Source organism: Gorilla gorilla, chromosome 13 (assembly GCF_029281585.2).
Source record: "Gorilla gorilla gorilla isolate KB3781 chromosome 13, NHGRI_mGorGor1-v2.1_pri, whole genome shotgun sequence".
Taxonomy (NCBI): Eukaryota; Metazoa; Chordata; class Mammalia; order Primates; family Hominidae; genus Gorilla; species Gorilla gorilla.
The window spans coordinates 80,918,145-80,944,640 of NC_073237.2; the positions used below are offsets into that span (position 1 = coordinate 80,918,145).

At 38.9% G+C, this 26,496-nt stretch overlaps 1 protein-coding gene across 19 annotated transcripts in view; it reads left to right on the forward strand.

Annotated features, from left to right (window-relative positions):
• Window positions 1–26,496, forward strand: part of NTRK2 (neurotrophic receptor tyrosine kinase 2) — a 358,350-nt gene that overhangs the window by 44,995 nt on the left and 286,859 nt on the right. For all 19 annotated transcript variants that reach the window (XM_031014296.3, XM_031014298.3, XM_055350885.2 and 16 more), the window contains 3 exons: window positions 10,841–10,977; window positions 11,492–11,624; window positions 14,930–15,235. In XM_031014296.3, coding sequence (XP_030870156.1) covers window positions 10,841–10,977; window positions 11,492–11,624; window positions 14,930–15,235 — 576 coding nt within the window. The remainder of the gene's footprint in view (window positions 1–10,840; window positions 10,978–11,491; window positions 11,625–14,929; window positions 15,236–26,496) is intronic.

A 26,496-nucleotide genomic window follows, 5' to 3' on the forward strand; every position in this document is an offset into this window, starting at 1 on the left:
TCTCTTTCAAGTGTTTTACTTTTTATAATTGCATGTATTATATTGATATGTCTTGTTGCAAAAGTAATTTCCTACATTACACATATGATGTTTGTCTTTTTCTTGCCTAACCATTTCTTCTAACCATTTCAGGTCAGTAGTCATAGATCTGTCATATTCTTTTTAACCATTACGTGAAATTCGTGATACAATGTGTCTTAATTAATTAAGTGTTCCATATTGACGGGCATTTTGCTTATTTTCCATTTTTTGAATACTGCAAAAATGTTTCAGCAAGCATCCTTATTCATGCTTTTTACACATATGTACAAGTGCAAAGGTTTTTCTAGAATACACAGAAAGAAGCAGAATTGTTGGTTTATGTGGTTTGCACATGAAAAAATGGCTGTATCTATTTATGACCACCCTAACAAGGTATACCTTGATATTAGCAAACTTGTTAGTGTTTGTCTTTCTAAAAAATGCTGTCATGGCTTTGAGTTTGCGTTTTCCTGATTACTATTGAGTATCTTATATGTTTATTGGACTGTGTTTATGCTTCAGTAAATTACCTGTTTATATCCTTTGTCTATTTTTCTGTAGGGTTTTTCTGTTTCTTTACTTTCATTGTTCTTTGTTTTTTCTTAATTGTTTGAAAGTGATAAATATTCTCTTTTTAAAAACGTCTATAATACTGAAATATTTTCTGCACAAATATAAATATGTATTTTCTGCATAGAGATAACCACCAATAAGGCAGAAAAAATATTTTTGCTTCCCTTTACTTCTCCTCCCAGCTCTCAGTTTGTTATCATCTGGGATTTTATTTTTATATTGTTACCTGGCTTTTTTGAAGATGTCATATTTCTTTGTATATCATAGACTTTTGTGTTTTACTGTGTTCTTTTGGAGTGATTGTTCTTTTTGCTGGAGTATATCTTCTAATACTTCTTTCATAGAAATTAAAAAAATAAAATCAAGTTCTTGAGTAGTGGGAAGTTGGCCTGTATTTTTTCTTCTCAGTGGAATTTGCTGAGTAAAAAATTATAGGCTCAAAAACTCAGAACTTTGAAGATATTGCACCATATTCTTTTTGTATTGAGTGTTGCTGATGAGAAGTCTGAGGTCAGTCTGTTGCTTGCTCTTCCTAGGTAAACTGTGCTTTTTAAATTTTTTCCCCTCTAGAAGTTTTGAGAATTTACTCCTTATCCATGTTATTCTTAAATTTCACCACAACGTAACTAGATGTGGGTTTTTTTTTTTTTAATTCTGCTTATTGTGAGGGATACCTTTTCAATGTGTGGGTTCATGTCTTCAGTTCTGGAAAAATTTTCTTATTGATTTGCTCAACGTGTTCTTTCCATTTATTCTTTCATTCAGGAATCGACATTGGATAGATATTTACCCTTTTGGCTCCACCCATGCTGGCCACCCTTTCCTTAGTAGTTTCCATCTGCTTGTCCTTGTGTACCGCATTATGGGAGAATTGGTTTGCTCATTACTTAGCTTTTCAGCTGTTTCTCCAGCTGCTGATTTTTTTTCCTTTCAACCACTGATGATCAATTTCCACAATCTCTTGTGAGTCATTTTTTTGTGACTGAAATGCCCTTCTCCATACCGGGGTTTGCTACATCAGCAGGGAGTCCTGCAATCCTGCCTCTACTTTTCGGTCCTTTGAAAGCCTCACTATTTTGTGAAGCACATGGTTATGTGTCCACCTGGGGCTGTGCTGCTTTTCGTTAATCCTCTTCTGCTTTCTCTCGCTCAGGAGTTCTTTATAGTTTCTTCTCCATCAGCTATGTGCCTTCTCACTTTCCAACTTTGTTCTGAGTTTTAAGAAAAATATTGAGTATCACTTCTGGATATCTGGGATAAGAAAGGGAGCCTTCACTTTGGGGCTTAGTCATGTATTAATTTTCTTTTGATGGTTTTCCAACTTTGGTTCTTTCAGGAGAAGTTATAATCTAGACAGAAAATGACACTAGAATGTTGGATTTAAATTCTCTGGAATTCTGTGTTGAAGAAACCAGATAATAACATGCCAATATCTTCAAGTTAGATAAGTCTTCAAGTCTTGTTTGAAAAAAATGAATTTATGGTCAGCTGGCTTTTTCTTTTACATATACTTTAAAAACACATCTGTTGTGTGTAAGTCACGGATTTGAAGTTCATCTTATTTCCACACTTTTTTTGGGGGGTAAAACTTTTTGGCTAACTCTGAATCAGTGAAGACCATGGTCTTGTGTGTGTCATCTTTGTAAACCAACAATTTGCCAACTACTGTGGCCATTGTATTTAGTTTGCAATTGGTACTATTTATATTTCAATGAAAAAGAAGAGCTGCTGAGATTTTATTTGTTTGTAAGATGAGTTTTCCTTAAAAGTTTCCCTTGTTAGTATTTCATCATAGAGATATTATGTGGAGAACAAGTTCACTACATTTTATATGCAAATATGCATATTCCATGGTGCCTGCTGTACCCCTTGATCATAACAGGCATTTGATGAAGGTTTGCTGAATTAACAAATGCATGAACCATATCATATTAATGTTCATATTGGACCAGGTTTTTAATATAATGGTGTGAACGTTTCAGTTAATTAAAAATAACTTACATACATTATTTTAGCCAAATTATTCTATAGTTTAGTATTTTTTCATTATTCTTGAAATTTTTATCTTTATGGCATTTTTGAGAGAGTCTCATTTCTTCTTTTTTCTTTATATCCTTAGAGATTAATCGAGCATGATAGATGGGGCTGGGAAGTTTAACTGCATCATTCTCGTTAGTAGTGCAGTCAAAATGCCTCACAATATTTTTCTAACAGTTTCCTCCTGCTGTGAATTACTGTAAATTTATTCATGCTGTAAAACAAGTGGTGGTTCATTTCTTCAAACGGCCCTTCTAAACCTTAGAAAAACTTTGTTAATTGCAAGGCAAGAGAACATTTTCATATAACATTTCCACATTAATTGGAATAAAGAGGTGCTATGAGCAGTGGTTCTGAAGACTGAAACAGAATCATGTAAGTGCTGGTGAAGAAAGCTGATTTGGCCAGGCTGTGCTGATTATCATCGCGTATAAAAAATCTCCCTGCTACTTCTTCAAGTGTTTCTAATGAAATTATTTTTCACATAGTATTTTTTTTAATTTCTGCTCAATTCCTGCACACTTAGATGATTTTTAGCAGTTAGTCTTGCAGTAGAAACCTTTCAGTCACCTCCCCTGGCATAATGGGATTATTAAGGAGAAGTGGATGTTATATTTTAATTTTAAAAAATACTATCATTATTATTTAAATCTTATCTGAGAGCTTCTGCAGCAAGTGTTAATAGTACATGAAATGCTCTGTCTTAAGTTGATGGCAAATACATTTAAGAAAGGCAGTATTCCTCTGGGTCATATCAAAAGAATCCCTGCACCTATTTTACTAGTAACTAGTTACCACACAGAATAATAGTCCCACAGTGAATATAAGGTGGCAATTCACTTGTTGGTTGAAGAACTGTGCAGTTACTATATAAACCATCCTTAATGGTCCCATGGATTGAAATCAGACTTGCCTTTGATTTCCTTCCTATTTATTAGGACAATTTCAGTTTTCCACTTTTCCAACCTTCCAACTTTTAATGTAGAAGCTTTTAAAGGCACATCGACAAAATACTATTTATGATAGTGAAGGTCAGTTCACAGGTGCCCAGGAGGAGAGGCCGGGTTCCTTGAGATAAATTGAATTTAATGATTTATTTTTAAGAATTACTTTTGGTTTCAACCACAGTTTGTAGCACATATGTCTGTGTAGCATATTTGTACATACTCCTTTTGTTCGTGTTGAACCAAGAAAATAGACTGGTAGTAATTCTACTTTGTTAACACTCCCAGATTAAAAGAATATGCTATATTAATGCTCTATGTGGAAGTTAGAGTGATATGAAACGTTATTTTCTTAGCAACTTAGTTGGATTGGCTTTCTTTCCTGAAAACCACACACAAAGACTATTTTAGTGTACTGCTTTGGTTTAATTTTCTTAGAGATCAGGTTTTATCTCCTAAATCAAGCAAACCACACAGTGGATCGTTGTTTTTCTTTATCTTCTTAGAATGTCAAATGAAGTTGTTTTTTTCTCATCTGTCAACTGCTGTTTAAATTTTTGTGTTTAGAAGTTATGTAGTACCTGTCACTATTGTGACATGGCTCACATGTGTTTAGAAGTGCAGTTTCAAATTTGAGCTTGCAAAGTCATTTTGCTAACTTTCTGTCATTTTTCCTACCAGGTATAAAGCAATCACTTCTAAATAGGTCAGGCTCATTTTGGCTTCATTCCTGGTTGTGGAATATAGCTGTTCAGGAGGCAAAGAACTTGGAAGATATGACAAGGAGATAGAAGGGTAGAGGGGAAGGTTATAGGGTTTTAGTATTCTGTTGAGAGAGAATTAAGAGATAGGTCAAGTGTTTATTTGTTTTAAGTTCTTTTATGTGTGCACAAATAGAAGTGAGAGGAGAGAAGGCAGAGAACAGACAACATTATAATTTACTTGAATACTTTTATACATGTGGAATGATGACCCAACATGAAATGAACAGAGCTCAGGATCACTGAAGCAAGCTGAAAACAAACACAAGCAAGACCTACTGGTGATTACTAAAAAATGTTAGTAAAACCCAACCTTAACCCATCTTATTTGTTGCCAAACTGGGTTAATCCAAAATGACTAGAGATTTGTTTTTCCTTAAGAGAAAGTGAGGGCCTACACACTTTGAATGAGTGATTGAAACCTAGTCAATTTGGTCAACTCTCAAGAAGTATGCACTAATAGGTGGAAGCAGAGACATGGAAGATCCCAGCAAAGGAGGCAGCCAGAATGCTCTGGTTAAGGCCCTGGACAGACAGATGTGGGCCAGGGCCAACCCCACTGACTAGCTATTTAGTCATAATACTTGATAGCCTTAACTTCTTCATCTGGAAATAGAAATATTAATGGCACCTACTTTCTAGGATTTTTAGGATGATTGATAAGGTGATAAATGGAAAATATTTAAAACAGAGTCTAGCACATACTAAGTACCCAATAAATAATAGCTATTACTATCATCAACAAGAATAGTTAGATTTAAATGTATTTTACATCTGAATTTAAATATATGTATATCTTATATTTTGTCAAATCGCTTGAAATGAAAATAAAGCCACAACAAACATTACAATCAAAGAACTGACTATGTACTCAAATCTGCTTGGGGAATGTAAGATCAATGGAATTCAAATGGATTTCTTCATAGCAGGAGTTCTCGGAACTTTTAATTTTCTAATGTGCATTGTGAACATCCAGAGCTTCTTACAGAGCCTCCTTCTCCTTCTCCTTCTTCTTCTTCCTCTTCCCCTTCCTCTTCTTCCTCTTCTTCTTCCTTCTTCCTTTTTTTTTTTGTAATCTTGGATTTTTTTCCCTCTAGAATCTCAATAAATTAGAGTTCTATAAGACACACTTTGGGGAAAATTTGATGGACAACTCAGGTCCATATCAGATTTAAGAATAATAGTTGTAGGAACAAAAGCCCTTTGAACAATTGCCCGACACTTATGGTCTAAATCCCTGTCCTTCCAAGTGTGTTCTGTGGAACAGAGAGTTTGCTAGAAATGCAAATTCTTAAGCCCCAACTCAGACATGTTGGAAAAGAAGCTACATCTTTAACAAGATACCCTGGTGATTCATACACACAACTTTGTGTGTAAGCTTTGGTGTAAAGAAAAGCTTTGGGAAGCTTTGGTGTAAAGAAAGTCAACATTTTCACTGCCTGGTTGATGATTTTCTGCTGAGGTCTACAGGCCAGTACATCCTTCCTGAAGGAATCCAGATCAAGAGACATTTACGCAGAGGTATCTGTCTGCCTGGGAAGCTGGTCATCTCCGATCTCCAGCGAGGTTCCCCAGAGTGCAAAGGAAGACAGCTGTAGGGCTTAGAGTCAGAATCCTTTTACAGTAGAGCTAGCAGCTCTTGGAAACGTTGCTGGGCTTTGCTGTGTACTTGTGCCGATTTCAAATCTTGTTAAGCCAAGAAGTAGTGCCTGGCAAATGGTTGATCCCGCCTTGGCTATTCATACTTCCCAATTCATTTTTATTGTGCTAATTAAACCTCAAGTGATATTTCAAGTACAGATTGTTTTTTCCATTATTGAATCTTTGGCCAGCATATTAACGCCGTAGAATTAACGTGAGTCAGATGCTTACTTATTTGTGGAAGACTTTACATTTAAAAGATCAAGACTTGGCCAATTTTGCTCAGATTCCTTTGGAAACTGCGATGACAGGGTGATACAATTTCTCTATAAATAAAGGAGACTCACTTTTCTACAGAATAGACACGTAATTATTTTTAAATGAAATAATTCCTTTATCAAGGAATCATAAATACCACTTTATCAGTGGTATTTATGGTCCGTGATGAAATGGATATGTACAGCTCGGGAGGTAGTGGTGAAGACCCTGACCTTTGAGTTCAAATTCTAGGTCTATATATACTCGGACAATGTTGAATAATGTATTTGACTTTTCCAAAACTCATATACTTCATTAATTAAATGAGGGCAAAATACTTATCTTCAAGATTGGTTCTAAGGATGAGGTAAAACAAGGTACTAGGCAAGAATATCTGGTTCAGTGAATGCCCAATAAATGATAATATTAGTATTACAATAATTAAATGCTTTTAGAGCTGTTAATTATGTAAGCTTAAGTTTGAAAAAAAAACCCACATTAGATTTTATAGGAAAAATTAACATTATGACATAACATTTCCTACTGAGAATCTCTTTATTTTAACCTTTCTCTCCTCAGAATTTCCAAACTATTAGATACATTTATAAAGGTAGGAAATTCATCCCATGGGTTTGTACTTGAAATGCCAAGGTGGGTGTCTTTAGGCTTCATCAGTGGGGTCTGGCTATGGAGGGGGTCATACCTTGAGAACAAGCACCATGACAGGCCTTGACTCTGATGGTCACCCCAGAGTCAGCAGATAAATCTATAAATATAGAAAGTGGAAGAGTCGGCTGGGCACGGTGGCTCATACCTATAATCCTTGCACTTTGGGAGGCTGAGGCGGGTCGAGTGCCTGAGCTCAGGAGTTTGAGACCAGCCTGGGCAATGTGGCGAAACCGCATCTCTACCAAAAATACAAAAAATTAGTCAGGCGTGGTGGTGTGTGCCCATAATCCCAGCTACTCAGGAGGCTGAGGCACAAGAATCACTTGAACTCAGGAGGCGGAGGTTGCAGTGAGCAGAGATTGTGCCACTGCACTCCAGCCTGGTTGACAGAGCAAGACTATCTCAAAAAAAAAAAAAAAAAAGGGGGAGAGGGAGAGTCAACAAAGCAGAAACACTTGCAAGCTGAAAAAGCAGATGGATGAGTAGTAACTGACTTAAAGGGTGAGAATACTGGTTACCCAGTTGACAATGGAGAAAGCCAAGGGGAAACTTGGTTTATATGGCAGAACTACTACAATGCTTAGAGTGTGAGAGTACAGGTAACACCAAACACTGTATTGGTTGAAAGTCGGCTAAGCCCAGGTGACTGCACCTCTCCTGCCTCAGCAGAAAACCGGAGGCTTAATTCTCTAAAGTGGATAAAACAAAGGTTCTGAGAAACTACAGATAGAGTGAGGCCATGGGAACCATAGGGAATATAATGGATTTACATACTGAATATTAATATTTCCAGACCTCTTTCTCCTCCAAGCAGGAAATTGGAAGAGCATTATTTGAATAATTTGACCACCCCCTTCCTCAAAATGATTTCATGATCCTGACATCAGGTGGTACCTAGTAAATAGGCCAATAATATTGTCTTACAATGAAGCTGACAATTCATAAATTTGTGCAATGTTTCTAGTACCCCATTCTTAAAGATGTATGAACAGCCAGACATAATTGAGGAAAGCTTATAATTGAAAGATAAACACAAAAACACCAAAGAGAGAAAGAGAGGAAAAAAAATGCGAAAAACAGAGCTGATATAGAGAAAAAAAAATTCAAGAAATGATTATAAATATATCATAGAAATCGTAAGAGATATTGCATCCATGGAACAAGAAGAGGGTGCTACAAAAAAAGAACATTCAGGAACAAAAGAAGGGCTTTGGGAATAAAAAATATGACAGAGGAATGAACAACCTTAAAAGGGGGCTTTAAAGGTTAATCTAAAAAAACTCCTTGCAAATAGAGCAAATAAATGAAAAGTTGGAAAATAGGAAAGGATTAGAGAATTAAATGGACTATCTATAAGGTCCAACCTCCAAACAATAGTTCTAAGTGGTAAGAAAGCATGTGTTATAGTTATATTGGCACATTTTTTTCCTTTCATAGTGGTACATATAACAGTGTTGCAACCTGTAATTAATACCATTTTAAATTTGATGAAATAAAGTAAGTATTGCATATTAGATGCTTCTGGTGTTAGTAAGGCTTGCATACTCATAATACTCATAATAATCTTTTTTTTTTTTTTTTGAGATGGAGTCTTGCACTGTTGCCCAGGCTGAAGTGCAATGGCGCGAGCTTGGCTCACTGCAAGCTCCGCCTCCCGGGTTCAAGCAATTCTCCTGCCTCAGCCTCCCAAGTAGCTGGGATTACAGGCACCCGCCACCACGCACGGCTAATTTTTTGTATTTTTTAGTAGAGATGGGGTTTCACTATGTTGTTTAGGCTGGTCTCCATCTCCTGACCTCGTGATCCACCCACCTCGGCCTCCCAAAGTGCTGGGATTACAGGCGTGAGCCACCGCACCCGGCCACATACTCATAATAATCTTTATGTCTCCATTGAGACAATTACAGCACATGAAAAAATGTGAAGACAGAGTATGTTGAATGTGGTGGGGGCCATGGGGAGGGCTGGCATTCTGTGTGTAAGCGAGCCTATATTTCATCTTCCACAGTGGGAGGTCAATAGATACTGCCAAAACAGGAAAACCAACAAGTAGCAATAAAGAATGATACTTAGTGATGAGCAGAGCAATACCAAAAGAAGAAGTTAAAAGAGAGGAAATGGGTGCCTCAGGGAACAGGAAATAGTGCCACATGGGTAAGGTGGGACTACTGTTTTTCACACACAGTAGCTTGAATCTTTTTCGTAAGTTTTATAGAATTATCAACTCTTGTGACTAAATATTTGATTTTTGAAAAACAAAATTAAGTATATACATATTTTTAAAAGTCACCCAGATTATGCCATTGACTTCAAGGAGAGTTTTCACTAAGTAAGCCCATTTCTTCTATTTTGCCTTGACATGCTCTATAATAAACTGAACAGCTTAATTGTCATAGAAGTTGTGAAGAAAACACATTGAGAAAAACAACAGACTCATCTAAGGCCACAAAGTTAGTATGTGCCAGGTTTAGGGTGTGGGGCTTGTATTACACTCTCTGTTAATCATTGTTATATATTTCATTGCCCTGTATAACTCTGGCTATTAGGGGCTTTTTTTTTTTGGAAACCCCATGAAAGATGTAAATTGGTCTCTATTGGATGCTTACGGGAAGGAAGAGTTTGGAAGGGGGTCTCACTAGCCCCTGAAAGCCAGATCTTATTGGGGAATCCTCTCCCAGTGGGGGGATAACCATGAGATATAGACTGTACAAATCTTATTCCAGTCTGATTTCACTAATAAAGAAAGATGGCTTTGCCGGTAAGAATACATGATAAGAGAAAGGTTTATCCATAATAATGTGAAGATGAAGGGTCAGATATTGCCAGGTGGGTGGGTTAATTGCAATTTAACGGCTGTTGAAAATGAATCACCTTCTTTGACCTCCAGGTTCTGATCTGAGTTAATGATGTATCATAGTTCTGCAAGACATAGCTGTCGGGTGACTATAGTCCCAAGCAGAGTTCCTGACACCAAGACAGGGACGGGCTCCACTAGCAGGTCCTAGCAGGTCTAAGACATGCCTATGTATAAAAATTACCATGATTCTTATGCAGTTTAAAGCAGTGTCCACATTCAGTTGGTGTGATAATTTCATGAAGTGATAGCAGCATCCCTAAAATTACACATAGCTTTTGAAATATAAAAGTATAAAAATGATGCTTTGCTGGACTATTAAAAATGTTTATGAGGTTCAAAGTTTCATCTGATAAATACATTCTCAGAGTCTTTCCAATAAAAAGAACTTTTCACTGAAATGAGTCCAACCCATTTTCATTATATTCCAAATAAGATAGCAATTTTACCTATAATATTTAACTATGATTTATATAACTTTGAAACTTTCTAACACTGCAGTAGTTCAAACTGCCTGCCTTTGAAAAATGCTTTGAAACTACATTTTCTTCAATAGAATGAGTCTTTCAAAATCTGTGTCTGGTAGAGGGTTAGATTTATGAGAGTTACTTAAAGCAAAAAACAGATTTTTGCAAAAACAAAATAGGTGCATCTCACCCTTTTGTGTTCTTGAGCATTAGTAAAAAATGGGGGGTAGGAGACAGGAGGAAATAAAAGACACAATGTCAGTCCTTATGTACAATCTCTGTTTATGTGCAAAAACTGGATTAGTAACTGTAGAACAGGAAAAGAGGTGGAAGACAGTTCTTTATACTAGTGTTCTTGAAATAAAAGGTTATTCGGCAATAATGCTCTAAGAAATGTGCATAATTTATTTTGAAATCTAATTATAGCTTTTTTTGGTTTATGTTAGATCTATGAAGCTGATCAAAGTAGCACTTTTTCAGATCAACATAAATCAGTCTCAAAAAGCAATTAAAGATTGATTTTTAAAGCATAAACAGTTTTCAATTTATTGCTTTTATTTTGATACTGCATTTAACTATTTGCATATGCCTCTGTTTACTTTTCTTTTTCCATAGGTTTGCCATCTGCAAATCTGGCCGCACCTAACCTCACTGTGGAGGAAGGAAAGTCTATCACATTATCCTGTAGTGTGGCAGGCGATCCGGTTCCTAATATGTATTGGGATGTTGGTAATCTGGTTTCCAAACATATGGTAAGGCTTGTGTTTGGCTGTGTCTTAATAGAGAGACAAGAGTGTTTCAGAATGCGAGAATGTATTAAACCTAGTGATGATCATTTGATATTTTATAAGGCTACATATAGAAATTTACAAAGAGTTTTTGATGTACATTCGCTTTCTACTTATTCTTAATTAACAAAGACCAATGCAGGCTTGCATTTTAGTTATGCATACCTAAGAGAGCGAGGAGTCTTTATATCCCTAGTGAGCTCTTTGTATCATCCTGAACAAAGCGAGTGACTTTCCCTGTGGTCTTCTCGCTTGGAGGGAATTCAGGGATCAAGTCAACCTCACGCACTTAGCAATTGAAACCTAGAGAAATAGAATAACTTCTGATTTACTTCTTCGCCTGAGCCCAGTTCAGGCAGAGAAGCTTTTCTAATGCTATATATACGTATTTTCTCTAGTTAGGGGAAGAAACCCCAAATCTTGTCACTTTGGGATCAATCCTAATTGTGGTTATTTTTGTCTGTTAATTCATTTGTAGAATGAAACAAGCCACACACAGGGCTCCTTAAGGATAACTAACATTTCATCCGATGACAGTGGGAAGCAGATCTCTTGTGTGGCGGAAAATCTTGTAGGAGAAGATCAAGATTCTGTCAACCTCACTGTGCATTGTACGTAATCAGACTGGCATGTGTTTTTAATGGCAAATGATCATGGACGTACCTACGTTTGTTGCTGGGGCACTCTGGGTGCTGCTTAAATTTGTTAAAAAAAAAAGTATATGCAGTGTTTTGTGCATACTCAATTAAGAAACATTATCAGCCTCTTTTACTTGTTCAATTTCTGCTTAATAACTCTTGCTCATGCATGATTTTTCTTTTAAGCTTCTTTTTCGATTTTGAGCTTGTCATTTTGTGCCTTCCTCTGTCTTTTTTCTGATAGAATATATTTTGGGCTGGTTGCTCCCTCTGGTTAGTGTTTTAGCTTAAATTTTCATAAATCAGTTTCTAAAACTTTCTTCCTCTATAAAAGCAATATGATGCTTTAAAGTTATGATACCTAAAGTATTTACTAGCTGTTCACAAATGCCTAATTGTACTGTTGATAAAATAAAACCTCATTCTTTTGTTATCAAGTTTCTGTGAGAAGGTAGGATTAGTCCTACTTAAATTACTGAAAATTATTATCACCTGTAGAAAACTTTTATTATTATTGTTTTAAATTTCTGTATACATTGAATCTAAGTTCAAAGATATCCTTCTTTTTAATTAAACATAAGTACATTGTTTTTCAGTATTGTAACTAATACAATATACATTTTGAAATTCCAAATTATGGCTTTTAGCATGAAGGTGTATATTCAGTAAAAACTATATAGACACTTCACGTCATTGTAAATTCTGAGCTGGCACAGTATAAATTAAAGAGGTTTTACTCTATTTGGATTAGAATTTGGATGAGAAAAACATGAACGTGCATGTGTGTAAGTGTGTGTCTGACTTACACACGTGTAGACCCATGGCCATAGCTGGTATCAATATGCTGGTTAACACTCGCTCATAGCACACATTCAGTGTGCGATTGCTGGAGTGAATGATTGAAATCATCAGCTGTAGTCCTTTATCATTGTTAATACAATCACTATGCCCAGTGGGTACTAAACTCATAATTTCTCATCATTTTGACCCACTCAGAAGCCTGAAGTCAATGTTATCTCCAAACATATGCAAGCACTTTCAACTGTATGTCCTTAAATCAGCACCTAACCCAAAATTCATTTGAGCATGGTGGAAGGAATGATGGGCCCTGGGTGTGGGGACCTGGGCTGGTGGGAGGAAGGTAAGTGTGGCCCCTGCCCCACTGTGGTCCTTGTAGTGGTTGGTTTATAGCACAGGTCTACGAGTGTGTGTATCTACACATGCATGGACCTTATTTTGTGTAATATATATATATATGTATATTATATATATTATATATATATTATGTATATATATATGCATATGTATAGTATATATATAGGGTCTCCCCAAATTATATTTTAATTGAATTTTTATAGATGAAGTCACATATTAAAAACTTTTGTTTTCCAAAGACTATTTTAAGGAGGCCTGTGAGAGATATTTGGTAAAGCAAACAATTAAACTTTGCCCATTTAAATTTAGTAATATCACATTTCTCAGAGTGAGGGACATAGTCACAACATACATGTGCAGAGTTCAGCTGCACAGGTGCTCAGTTGAGAGGAATGTCACTGGTAACTGGAAATCTTTCCGTAAATTATGAAAGTGAATTGGGTCCTTTTATCAGCTTTGCTTCTTCCTAGGTAGTACTGTGGGAGGATTTACCTGAATACAAGTAAGGGGGTAATATCAGATTACCTGCTTTCTATTAAAAATATCCAAACTTGAGTTTTTTTCTCAGTTTCAGGTTAATATCTGTATGGTCACTAGGCTCTGAAAAATTGACCTTATCTGTCATAGTTTAGACAAAGAGCAGAAGCAATAAATTATAAATAATATTAACAACTGGCTGGGTGTGGTGGCTCACGCCTGGAATCCCAGCACTTTGGGAGGCCGAGGCGGGTGGATCACTTGAGATCAGGAGTTCAAGACCAGCCTGGGCAACATGATGAAACCCCGTCTCTACTAGAAATACTAATATTAGCCGGTCACAATGGCAGGCGCTTGTAATCCAAGCTACTCGGAAGGCTGAGGCATGAGAATCGCTTGAACCTGGGAGGCAGAGGTTGCAGTAAGCTGTGATCGCGCCACTGCACTCCAGCCTGGGTGACAGAGTGAGACTCTGTCTAAAAAAACAAAAACAAACAAACAAAAAATATTAACAACCAAGATAACCAGTGCAGAGACCCCACTCAGAGGGCTTGTCTGTTGCCTGGCTACAATACCTTAGATTTTTTTCTCCTCTTGTTTGATGAACACATACAGTCAAGAAGCAGTGCCTGAGAGGGAAGGGCCACTGGATTAAACATCAGGATTCAAGATTCTTATTCCAGATCTGCCTTGCTCAGTAACCTTGATGAGCTCACTTAACCTCATTGCACTTTGGTTTCTTCATCTGAAAAAATGATGCTATTAGATCTCAAAGGTCTTTTCCAGTCCTTGATTTTGTAATTACCAAAGTCAGACTACATGAAAATGAACAGATGAAGGATTTTAAATACCCTTACTTAGGATAAGTACTCTGTTTAAAGATTCTACTTGATAATGTTTGTTTCCCCAAAGCATAAAGTGCTTTATATCTAAAGTTGAAATAATCGCTACTCTGTCCAGGCTTAGATTGGACCCCAAACATTTAAACGATCTAAACATTGGCATCTAGGATCCTAGCAAAAATGGACAACACTATCATGAAATGATACTTTCAAAGAGTATTTACTATTGACAATCAGTAATAAATGTTGATTTGTTATATTTATAATAATTCATCATCAGCAGCAACATTTATTGCATTGATCAGTTTGACCTGTTTTCGAAGTTATGTGAGATCAGGGCTTCAGGTAAAATTTTAAAAGTCATTTTTGTTATTTAGGAAAGAAGTGCTATCAGAAAGTATTCATTATTTTATTATTTTGAGTTTTTTTGGTGATGAATCTGTATAATATCAAGATACAGATATTAGAAACCAAAGTCAACTTCAAATGAACTCTTTCCACTGTCAGAAATCTCTTGGATCTGTTTGGAGCTGGTTTTCACTTACACTGAATAGATTTGAGAAATGACTGTAATGCAGGGGTCTTAAGTAGAACAGAGAAAGGAGTCTCTCTGAAGCTCTCTTTAGGGAGTTACATCCACCCTGATGATGATACAAAATACTGATGGATTCCAGAGTTTCTGATGATGTGTTTTTCTAAGCCAAACAATGGTTGAGTAAAATTCCCTATCAATGACACAGACATCTCGAGATGGGGAGAATTCTGAGCTTTCTGATGCTATTAACTCTCTCTTTTTCAATTTAGTTGCACCAACTATCACATTTCTCGAATCTCCAACCTCAGACCACCACTGGTGCATTCCATTCACTGTGAAAGGCAACCCCAAACCAGCGCTTCAGTGGTTCTATAACGGGGCAATATTGAATGAGTCCAAATACATCTGTACTAAAATACATGTTACCAATCACACGGAGTACCACGGCTGCCTCCAGCTGGATAATCCCACTCACATGAACAATGGGGACTACACTCTAATAGCCAAGAATGAGTATGGGAAGGATGAGAAACAGATTTCTGCTCACTTCATGGGCTGGCCTGGAATTGACGATGGTGAGTAACTGACACTTTTGTATGTGGGGAGAAGATAAAGTCTATCATTCACCTATTGACAAAATCATGTATACAATAAACCATCCCCCAACCTAGTGGCTTAAAACTCCATTATTTAGTGTTGCTCATGGATCCATAGGTCAGCGGAGTGGCTTTATTTTGCATGTATTTATTGTGGAATTCCGGGTCATGAAGCAGCAGCTACATAGGAGATGTGCCTGTTATGATAAGAGTGGAGTGAAAGAGGACAACGGCAACGATGTGAGGCTTCCTAAGGCCTAGATTCAGGGCTGGTGCACTGGACTGTCTCTTCAGCTTATCTGCCATTGGCCAAAGCAAGTCACAGGGCCAAAGCCAAGTTAAGGGGCAGGGAGTTGTACTCCTCCCAAGAAGGTGATGAGGAAATTAATAATTTTGAACAGTTATCTGATACACACTGGATTAATAACTACTCCAGGATGCTTGGGTATCTTATGAGAAAAGGGTTATTATTATTATTTCCATCATTGTTGCAAGTGTTTAATGAGATTTTGTACCCACAATGGCAAAACCCAGGCAAAACCGCAAGCGCAGGAACTGTGTATGGTTGGCTCGTGATGCATTTAAGATTTATTTTCTAGCCTCTTACCTAATTCAAAAAGGAGAATTCTGGTTTCTCATCCATGGATGAGAAATTAGTGTCTCGGACTGTTTTGCTTACCCGGGCTGACTGAGCTGAGTGATTCTTTTATTGGCTCCGGAGCTGTTTTCCTAGCAGTGGTAATAGTGCCTCTCTGGCCAAAGGCTAGGACTGCGGAAAGGATGGCTAGCATCAGGGGTCTACTCTGGGCACAGCAGGAGCGTGTCAGTGTGATCTTCAGGAACAGTGGGACAAGTGTCATGCATTTACCTGCTTCAGATGCTGTCCTTCAGTGGAGTGTTCTTACCTACTCAGTCTCATTGCCCAAATGCTTGCTACCAATGTGGTGGCCAAGGCCTGTGTTTGGATGTTGGGAGCTGTACATGAATAGAGTTCCTCATCAGAGTAACTCTGAGTCAGTCAAAGTCATGCAAAGATGACTTGGTGGAGAGAAGGGAAAATAGAACCCTGGGGAGACTTGTAAGGCAGGGGCTGCTTGGGCTGCATGTACCTGTGTGGCTCCCAGGGCCCCCCCACCAGCAAAGATGATCCATGCAAAGCCATCTCTGCAAAACAATAAACAAGAATGCAGTCCTTCTCATTACATGATAAGTTCCTATTATTTTGCTCTTCACTAGACCTCTTTTTAAATGCACAAGCTTGCTTAGTATATTCAAAATATGATTTGGAATATGTGTTTGATTTATAAACAGTAGCCCTTCAGGAGCACATAAAACAAGCAATATTTGGATGCAATACCCAGACACCCCTGGCTGTTGCTGTCTTTTCCATTAAATCTTCCTCTTAATTGAGAGTTTAGCTGCTTGGCTGTGGTTGCTGTAGTAAATCTCTAGCTTGCAGTGTGCAGGAAGTCATGTTTGAGGGAATAACAGCTTCACAGTTAAATCCAGAGACACTGATTTAGGACAGTAGCTTTTTGCTTGTTCTTACATAAACTTTTTATTTCTGAATAATTTTAGATCTGTAGAAAAGTTGCAAAGATAGTATAGAGCATTCACAGACTTATCACCTCCCCCACCATTGTTAATATCTTACATTACTGTGGTACATTTGTCACAAATGAGAAACTAATTTTGGTACATTGCTAATAACTGAACTTCAGACTTATTTGAATTTCACCAGTGGCCCTTTGAAACTCTTGGGGGCAAAACTTGATTCAGAGTGAAGGTCTGCAGTGAAAAGCTGTCAGAAGTGGTCTGAGTCTTTTGATATCAATGCACAGTACTGTCGGTGTAAAGCCAGTAGCTTCTGTTTTGGAAAGGATTTTGATGTCTTTCCTTTTGAACATTTCTATATGGTGCTGATATTTGGTAGAGCTGAACTCTTCTTATCCATGTGGCCTCATTTTCATTGATCATTTCTGTTAGTTTTAACTTAGCTTGTGATGGGGAAGAATTGTTTTCTGGTATAAGAATAACTTGGTGTTTCTCAAACATTCCCTTTAAAAGAAATAATTATTTATAAAAAATACAACTTAGGCTAAATTTTATAAATATGTTTCCTCCCCTTCTTTCTTTCCATCTTCTTGTTCATGAATTTATTAGGTCCTTAAAATATTAATAACTGCTTTCAGAAAAGCCCGTTTTTTTGTTCTCTTTAAGTATTTACTTAAGTGTCAGCTATCAAGGAGTAATAAATGAAAGTGGAAATGAAGGAGACTTGGCCCAGGGTGACAGTGGATATAAATGGCCCTAGTGGGCCATAAACCAGTGTGACCGATTAGAGATTGACCCCACTTGGCTTGGGAAATAGAATCGTTGTGGGTATTTATGAGACTCACAACCATAGCACACAGACAATGACCTTTCTTAGAATTGCTTCCTTTCTCTATTAACCTCCTTTAAAACTAAAGAAAAATAAACAAATAGCAAAAAAAAAAAAAAAAAAAAAAAAAAAAAAAAAAAAAAATTCCCTGCTTGTCTAAAGTACTTTCCAAGTTAACAACAGCAGGTCAAGTTTGGCTTTATATTCCATTAATATTTCTACTATTATCATATGATAATTGATGAAGAAGTTTAGCTCTCACAAATATTTTTTATAAGAAATTTCAGCTACTTTCTCCCAGTTGTTTTGGTAAGATCCCCCCCTTCCCTTTTTTTATTTGTTATATTGGAAGTTTCCCGGCTTACAAGGAAGCAGGCAGCCTGGGCTCACTGTGAAGCTAGCTGCATTTCCATACAAAGCCATAATTAATGTGACATCTCTGGTGTCGCTTAGCGTATGTGCACCTCATTCAGCTTAGAGCAGATTTCTGCTCGGGTGCGCTGGCTCATGTTTGTAATCCCAGAACTTTGGGAAGCTGAAGTGGGCAGATCGCTTGAGCTCAGGAGTTCAAGACCAGCCTAAGCAACATGGCAAAACCCCTTCTCTACAAAAAAAATACAAGAATTAGCTGGATGTGGTGTGTGTGCCTGTAGTCCCAGCTGCGCGGGAGGCTGAGGTCAGAGGATTGCTTGAGCCTGGGAGGCGGAGGTTGCAGTGAGCCGTGATCGTGCTACTGCACTCCAGCCTGGGTGACAGAGCCAGATCCTGTGTCAAAAATAAAACATAAAATATAATTTTTAAAAAAGAACTAAGATTTCCATGGGATGGTCATTTTGCTTAGGAACTTGTTTTTGAAAAGAGAGAATAAAGACTATTGAAAGAAACTGAAGCATAAATAAACCAAAAGTCTCCAAAACAAAAATTGGTGAAGAGGAATGGACCAATTGGATGTAATGACAGTCCTCATAACCTTTACTTCCGCTTGGGATGCAGACACTAGACGAGGTGGCAGACACCCTGTTATCTACTTGGAGGAAGGATGGGGAAGTTCGACCTCAAGACAGCGGCAGCCCAGTCCAAGGTGGTGCCAGTCACAGCGTGTGAGGATGTGAGGCAGGCATTAAAAGAGAGCGGCCCAGCAAACCAAGATCCCTGTGTAATGTCTCTTGAGAGTGCTGGGCCTTGCAGACTCTGCCATTTCCCCAGCCAGCAGGCTAATGTGGAAGGACAGGTGCTAGCAGATCTTCAGATGTCAGCAGGACCCCAGACACCAAGCCAGCGCCCTTCCCCATCTGTTAATCACTGGTAGCCTGGCTAGTAACTGAGAAAGAGAAAAGACCTTCCCAGACTCCAGATACTAAATCGATCACTTTGGGTCCCACATTTAAGAATTGAACTTAGCTCTGGTTAGTTTGGGATTGTGTTTAAGGCATAAAATGCAAACTTTCAGCTTCAAAATGAAATCTAGAAAACCATGATGTTTCTCTTCCAGCACACTGAAGAGCACAACTTGTGACAATCAGACTACAGGAGTTTTATGTTACTTTTGTTTTCCATCATGTCTTTAAAATCGATTCAGTAGGAGAGATCTTCCCTGGTTCCCAGAACAGTAGCTTCCTGCCCCTTGTTGCACATTTGAATCAACTGGAGACTTTTTGTCAGTATTTTGTTTGATTACATTTTTAAATACACATTCCTGGGGCCTAGCTTTAGCAACTCAGATTCCGTGGCTCTGGGATGAGAGTTGGGCTTTGGCTTTTTTTGTTTTTAAGGTCCCTAGTGATTCTAATGAGCAACCAGGAGTGAGCCTCACTGACTGGAGGAGAACTCTGAGCTGTGTAACATTTTTCTGCTTTTGATTGAGTGACAAACAATCCTTTGGTTATTTTCAGCTGCAGATAGAATCTCAATTGAGAAATGGCATGTCCCACCTGAGCTAGAAGTGAAAACTCTGGATTTGAGCTCGTGGCCAGTCTCCTGTCCTCCCCAAGTTCAGGCTGGCAGTATGGGGTCAGGGATGGAGTTTGTTGAGGTTTCAGTGTCCCTGCTGCCCAGGTGAAAGGGGGTAGAGAAGGAGATGACAGGGAAGTTGGCTCACTAGTGGCTTTGTGCTCTTGGAACCTGGGAATGTTCAATGCTGATGTGCCGACTTTCTTTCCTGGATACCTTTGTGGGCTCTTGGAGATTTCTCTCTCTGTATTTCCCATGACATGAACAAATGTGCCTCTGCTCCAGCTGGCACAAGCAACTCCTAACTCCAGGAAAGTACTTTGTGTTGTTGGGGTCCCTCAGCAGGACCTGACTCCCCACAAAGACTTTCTCCTGTGCTGCCTCTGGACTGCAGGGGACACTCATAGTCTCTTGTCCCCTAGGTGTACAGGTCAAGCCAAATGCCACCTATACCCCATGGCTGCAGGTTTCTTTCACCTTCTCTGGCAAGGGTCAGGCCTTGTCCTCTGAGCCATCCGTTTGCAGAGAACATAGTTCAACTCTCAGAGTGGTTCCGTGGAAGCCCCTTGGTGGGGCGGTGTCAGAGCAGCACTTCCCTAAAGAAACTTCTTTATAAATCCTTCCTTGTTCTCTCCTTCCGGGGATATCTTACACTCTCAAGGTGAATCAGACATTTCCAAGGACATGGGTCCAGTTCTCAGCCAGTTCCTTTGTGATTTCTGCCTCTGAGTGCCTCACATCACTTTGGTATAAGTTACTGAGGCAGGAAGAGTCTCACTTAACATCCTGTTATGCTAGAATCTAGGGATTTTGAACAATGTGCCAGCTGTCTTTGGAGGTATGAGAAACAGAGGGTCCTGGGCTACCCCTTGCAGCGAGTTGTAACACTTGAGACAACGTAGACCCTACCTCTTAGGAAGGTGGCAGGGGTGGGGTGCAGGATGGTGGGAGTAAAACACAGCCTCTTGCCCATATAACAAAAGACACCCTAGCCAACCATAAAATATAAAAGGTGGAGAAACACTTGGCTGCTTATTCCTGTCCCCTGTTCCTCTTTGAGGTTGCCTTTATTCTGGTTGTAAGAGATCAGCTTCTCATTCCCAGGGATGTCCCTGCCTTGATATTAGGCAGGACCCAGATGAAGGTATGCAGAAAATATAGGCAATGAAGGACAAAGACACCTCTTTAAATCTTCTTTCTTGTGGAAGCCAGGGAACAGAGACTATTAAATGGAATAGGTGGAACCTCTAAGATTTTACTTCTAATGAGATAAACTTTCACTTATTCTCAATTCAAATGACTCATTCAGATCTGATGTTTGAACTTGGAATCCTGAGCATAGTTAGCCTCCACTTTCCATATTATTTAAAGAGCAGCTTTGGTGCAGTGGGAAGGGTTTGGGTTTTGAACTCAGATCTGATTCAGTCACAGATCTGAGTTCCATCCTCCATGATCTTTGCTTCTTTGAGCAATTTTCTTAACACCTTGGAGTGTGAAGTGTGACTTTCCTTCTCCATAAAGTGTAGGGTTCTAGCCCCAAGTAGAGGGCATCTGCCTGTCATGTGTCAGCCCCAGCTTAGAAGGTTGCCGCCTTGAGGCTGAGCATATCTGAAGTGCTGATGCAGTGCCTGACACTTGATAGGCAGGTGCTCAGTGTTATTTATCTTCTCCTTAGGTAGGCATTGAGAATATGATAAAGGAGGCGAACATTCCCCACCTCCCTTTGTGTTTATGCCCTGTAGCCTTTAGGGAGCAGCTTTCTACCCAGAAATGCTTTTATCTCAGACTAACTCTGCCCTTCCTTATTCAGAAGCATGGGCTTGCCCAGAAAAAGGATCTTGAGACTCTATCATTTTACTACCTGAGCTTTCTAGACTTGGCCCTTGATATGATTTGGCTATGTCCCCACACAAATCTCATCTTGAATTGTAGCTCCCAAGATTTCCACGTGTGGTGGGAGGGACCTAATGGGAGGTAATTGAATCATGGGGTGGATTTTTCCTGTGCTGTTCTCATGACAGTGAATAAGTCTTATGAGATCTGATGGTTTGATGAAAGGAAGTTCCCCTGCACACACTCTTGCCTGCTGCCATGTAAGACGTGTCTTGCTTCCCCTTCACTTTCTGCCATGATTGTGAGGCCTCCCCAGCCATATGGAACTATGGGTCAATTAAACCTCTTTCCTTTATAAATTACCCAGTCCTGCGTATGTCTTTATTAGCAGCATGCAAACAGGCTAATATAGCCCTTTAAGGAGAAAATTAAGTCAAAAATTTGACCCACCTTTCAGAGGGTGGGTCAGTCTTAGATCTTTCTGCTGTCTAAGCTCTTTTCCCCCTTCTCCTTTTCATTTGGAATGTAGCCTAGAAATGTGCTGTTGGGGACAAAACCAATCTCCTGTCATTTCTCCTTTTTTGTAGCTATGGTCAAAGATACCCTGACTCCAATATTTAGGTACCTGGCTATTACTTTGTGTTTCATTAAAAAAATTGTCATTTTTTTGCTGAGTGCGGTGGATCCCTTGAGGCTGGGAGTTCCAGGCCAGTCTGGTCAACAAAGTGAGACCCCGTGTCTATGAAAAATAAAAAGAAATAAAAATAAAAATTGTCGTCCTTCATGCTCACTGAGACCTTTTGACTCTGGTAAAACTTCTCAGTGAGTTGTTAAATCAGGGCTTCTCGAACTTTAATGCACATACCAAACTCCTGGGGACCCTGTTAAAATGAAGATTATGATTCAATGGATTTGAAAATGGGCCAAACTAATGTATTTCTAACAAGCTCCCCGATGATGCCAGTACTGCTGGTCCATGGATCATACTTTGCTTAGTGAGGATGCCCTGCAGAAGCTGGAGGGGCCACTGGAAGAACTGGTCAGGCATCCATCAAGATGACCTCACTGACTTTCCCTGAGGATATCAAATAGTAATAACAATACAAATATAGAATAGATGGTGCACAGAGATGCCCTTTAATTGGTTTTGGCATAAAGTTGGATGAATTCAATATGTGGCTTAAGAAGGCTAGGGAGAGTGAATAAAAAGTAGAGACAGCAGTTGCAGGCACGTACACACACACAGGGTGGGGTTATCTGAGGAATCTTCAAAAGTTCTCATGTATCCTATTTAGCTTACCAGCCAAAAAGAAAGACTTGTCTAAGATGAAATTGATCCACTGTATGTCAGTCATTGAAATTCAATCCTACATATAAAAATCCCTTCATGAACCAGAAAGTGTACATGGAGACTGAGTGGAGATTAGAAGTGATGAAGGTTTCTTTTTGAGTAGAATTTGAGGCAGAAATTAATGGCAGAGAGATCACTTATGATTTGTTGTGAGGAAGAAACCTGGAGCCTTTGTTAGCATTTTCTGATCAGATAGCCCAAGTTGCAACAATTTTGAAGGCCAGATAGTCCTATAAATGTGAACATCATGTTGATGCAAAGTAGATTCTGTTCAGAATCATTACCCAAGTGATTTAACCCTTTGGCTTGGAACAAACCTAACCAGAGCACCAGATGATAAAATACCCTCGTTTTAAAGCTTGCCATTCTTTAGGCAGTACATAAAGAGTGTCTGTATGGCCCACTCATTCAGGAAGAATGTCACAGCTCAAGAATGCTCATTCACACAAGCAGTGGGAGTCAGTGACTTGCGCTTCCTAATTCGGGAGCTCCTGTCTCCTATGCGAAATGCACGTCAGGAACAAACTATAAATATTGGAAGAGCTTTTCCCACAGCTTCTCCTTCCGTGCTGTTTTATCGAAAGATTCATGACATCTGGATGAACTAGAGCTCTCTGCGGCACTTAGAATGCCCCACACTGGTGGATTTAGATTTGGTGTACTTAGTCTAAAGAACGAGGGGAGAGGAAATTTCTCCAAATGTTACGCATTAAATAAAGCTCTCCTGGCTTTATACTATTTGTTCCTTTGGTCTTTTGTCAGGACCTATTTCTTGTCCTGGAGGTGAAGGAGAGAAAGTTATGTCTGCTTTTCTGCCTTAAATAACTGAGAAGAGAATGATTTGGCCATACATTCAGAATAATGATAATTAAGATTTATACTTAAATAGCTCCTTATACCTCAGGAGTACTAATGTTAGTTAATTATGCTTCCCAAAGCTCCTGAGGAATTGCCAGAGCCAATGCTATTATCCTCTCCTGTCTTATAGAAGACTCCATTGTTACAGAAAAAGTGGAGACTCCCACTGCTATATAGCAAATGAGTGGTTCAGCCAGAAAGGAAACCAGATATTGCAATGCCAATTTCAGGCGCTGAGTTCAGCCTGCCCTTCTGAAACAGAAGAGGAGAAGAACCTGAAAATCAAAAGGCTGATCCCCCCATGAGTGAGAAAATACTGTCGGCAAAGCAAGGACAGTTTATTTGAATAGAACAAATCTTTTGTAATTGCCTTATCATGTGGAATTCTTTGAAATATTTTTCAGGATTACATGATCACATTAAATAGAGTCTGCAAATAGAATGGATAGAAAAGTCTTTCTCTCTCTCTTTTTCTTTTGGTAGAGCATTAGAGGGAGACTAAAAGTTTAAAGGAAGGAAACAGATGTGTCTTCCTGGCCTCCCCATTATTTTTTATCTTGTTAGCAGAATGGAAAATGAACCCTACTGTCAGGCTACCTCTCTTCCCACAATATATTTTTTTTATCCAACAAACCTGTTTTTCCTTTAACTGTAGAGTCTTAACAGTTGAAATGTCATAAAGATGTTTTCTCTTTCATCAAGATTTACATAAAGTCATAAGATTATTCATGAGCTATAAGTGAGTTTAGAAGATGGAAATAAAAAGGTCCTATTTTAGGTTATTTTGCATGGAATTAGGAGGATGGTGCAGTGCTTGGGTTTGATGCTGTTGGGGAAAGAAGAAAGTGATTCCATCTTTGATGTGTGGAAGACCAAATGCCCTCAGGGCTCATCTGCCTCTTGGAGGTGCAGACCTCACTGGCTCCCTGGGAAGCTTTGTCAGGAGTGCGACTGTGGCTGTGATACAGTTGCTATCCTTCTTTTACTCTTTTTTTCAACTTGTATTTTAGAATCAGGGGGTGCATGTGCAGGTTTGTTACGTGGGTCTATTATGTGATGCTGAGGATGGGGATGTGACTGAACCTGTACCCAGCTAGTAAGCATGGTATCCAACAGGCAGTTTTTCAGCCTTCCCCCCCATCCGTCTCTCTCCATCTTCAGTAGTCCCACTTGGGGCACTTCAGGCTGTACCGTGGACTGGCTACTCACTTTCGGTAATTCTTGACAACATTCCTTAGGTCAAGAACAAAGTAAAGGTGAGTATGGCACCTTAGGATGCTCAACACATTCTTCAGAAAACAGGATTTGACCATCAGATCTGCAGACATTGGTACTTGGCCTTCAACCTCTTTCAGCTGAGGAGGAGTTGCAGCTTACATCCCAGTGAGCTGTGGGGATCATAGACAGTCTGCTGCTTGTTTGGAACTCCAGTGGGTTGAATAGAGTTCCTGGATTTCAATATTTTATTCCACTGTCTCCCAACATGAAGATTTAAGGCTTGATGCTACTTCTTGCTACCTAAATCTGAGATTTCTGATTTGATGAGCGCTACTAGGATAGCACTCAGGGAATCGTAATAACCCTTTCAAAACCTCACTTTCAGGGGCATGGCTCAAGTCAGATACAGCTTCTTTGTCTTTCATTAATTCTCTTCTTCTTGGATTGTTTTCTCATAGCTAGTGTTTGTCTTTCCTCAGTGACCTTTTAGTCCTGAATATCTCCAACAGGGCTTCCTAACTTTAGCATATAACAGTGTGCAACAGTATGTAATGAAGGAACCATTTAGAAATTAGACTTAAAAATGGCAAGACATTTTCAACATCTGACCATTGCCAGAAGTCTAAAAAGAAAGTGATATATTTTTTCTGTCAGCATTTAAAATGATGTTAATAATTACCTTACTGTTGGAGTGTAAATATCATGGGAGGTTTTGCTAAACTAGGAAGTTGCTGGAAGCAAAATACTTGATGAGCTGGGGTCAGCTGTAGTAATGTGACCCTCACTTTTCATAAACATTAGGTCTCTATCCTCTCACGTGCCGGTCTAACTAAACCTTTGTATACTGAGAGGTGTTTATTTGTTGTGGTGAGTAGACCCTTGTCAGACGTAGTGCAGTATGCTTGGGAGAAATAAAAGCAACTCTGTTATAGTTTGTCTCACATTGTCTTTCTGCGAGTTTCATGATCTTACACTAAATTTGGCTATTGTGGACAAAAGTAAAGTGACAGTACTTGTCATACATCTGGGAGGATGAAGTTAGGAAAAAATAGTGCTTTTCACAAAGTTTAGATATGGCCTAATGGTTTTGCTGGTGAACTTGGTAGGAAAGGCATGCACTGATATGAGTCATAAGACTGGATGGAAACTGACCTATTTTTTATTAAATTAAATTAAATTATTTATTTATTTTTGAGTCAGAATCTCACTTTGTTGCCCAGGCTGGAGTGCAGTGGTGTGATCTCAGCTCACTGCAACCACCGCCTCCCGGGTTCAAGCGATTCTCGTGCCTCAGCCTCCAGAATAGCTGGGACTACAGGCATGCGCCACCATGCCTCGCTAATTTTTGTATTTTTAATACAGATGAGGTTTCCCCATGTTGCCCAGGCTGGTCTTGAACTCCTGAGCTAAGATGATCCGCCTGCCTCGGCCTCCCAAAGTGTTGGGATTACAGATGAGTCACCACCCCCGGCCCTGGCCTATTTTTTAGATTATGGGCTAACGTCTTTATTTACGATTGGACCCCAAATCCCATTTTTCCATACCTAACATTCGTTACAGTGAATAGATGTGATGTTCTTGGATCTTCCTAGGGGCTTCGTGTGCGTAGTGTGTTTGGATGTTCCTGTTCTGCAATGTGGCAGATTA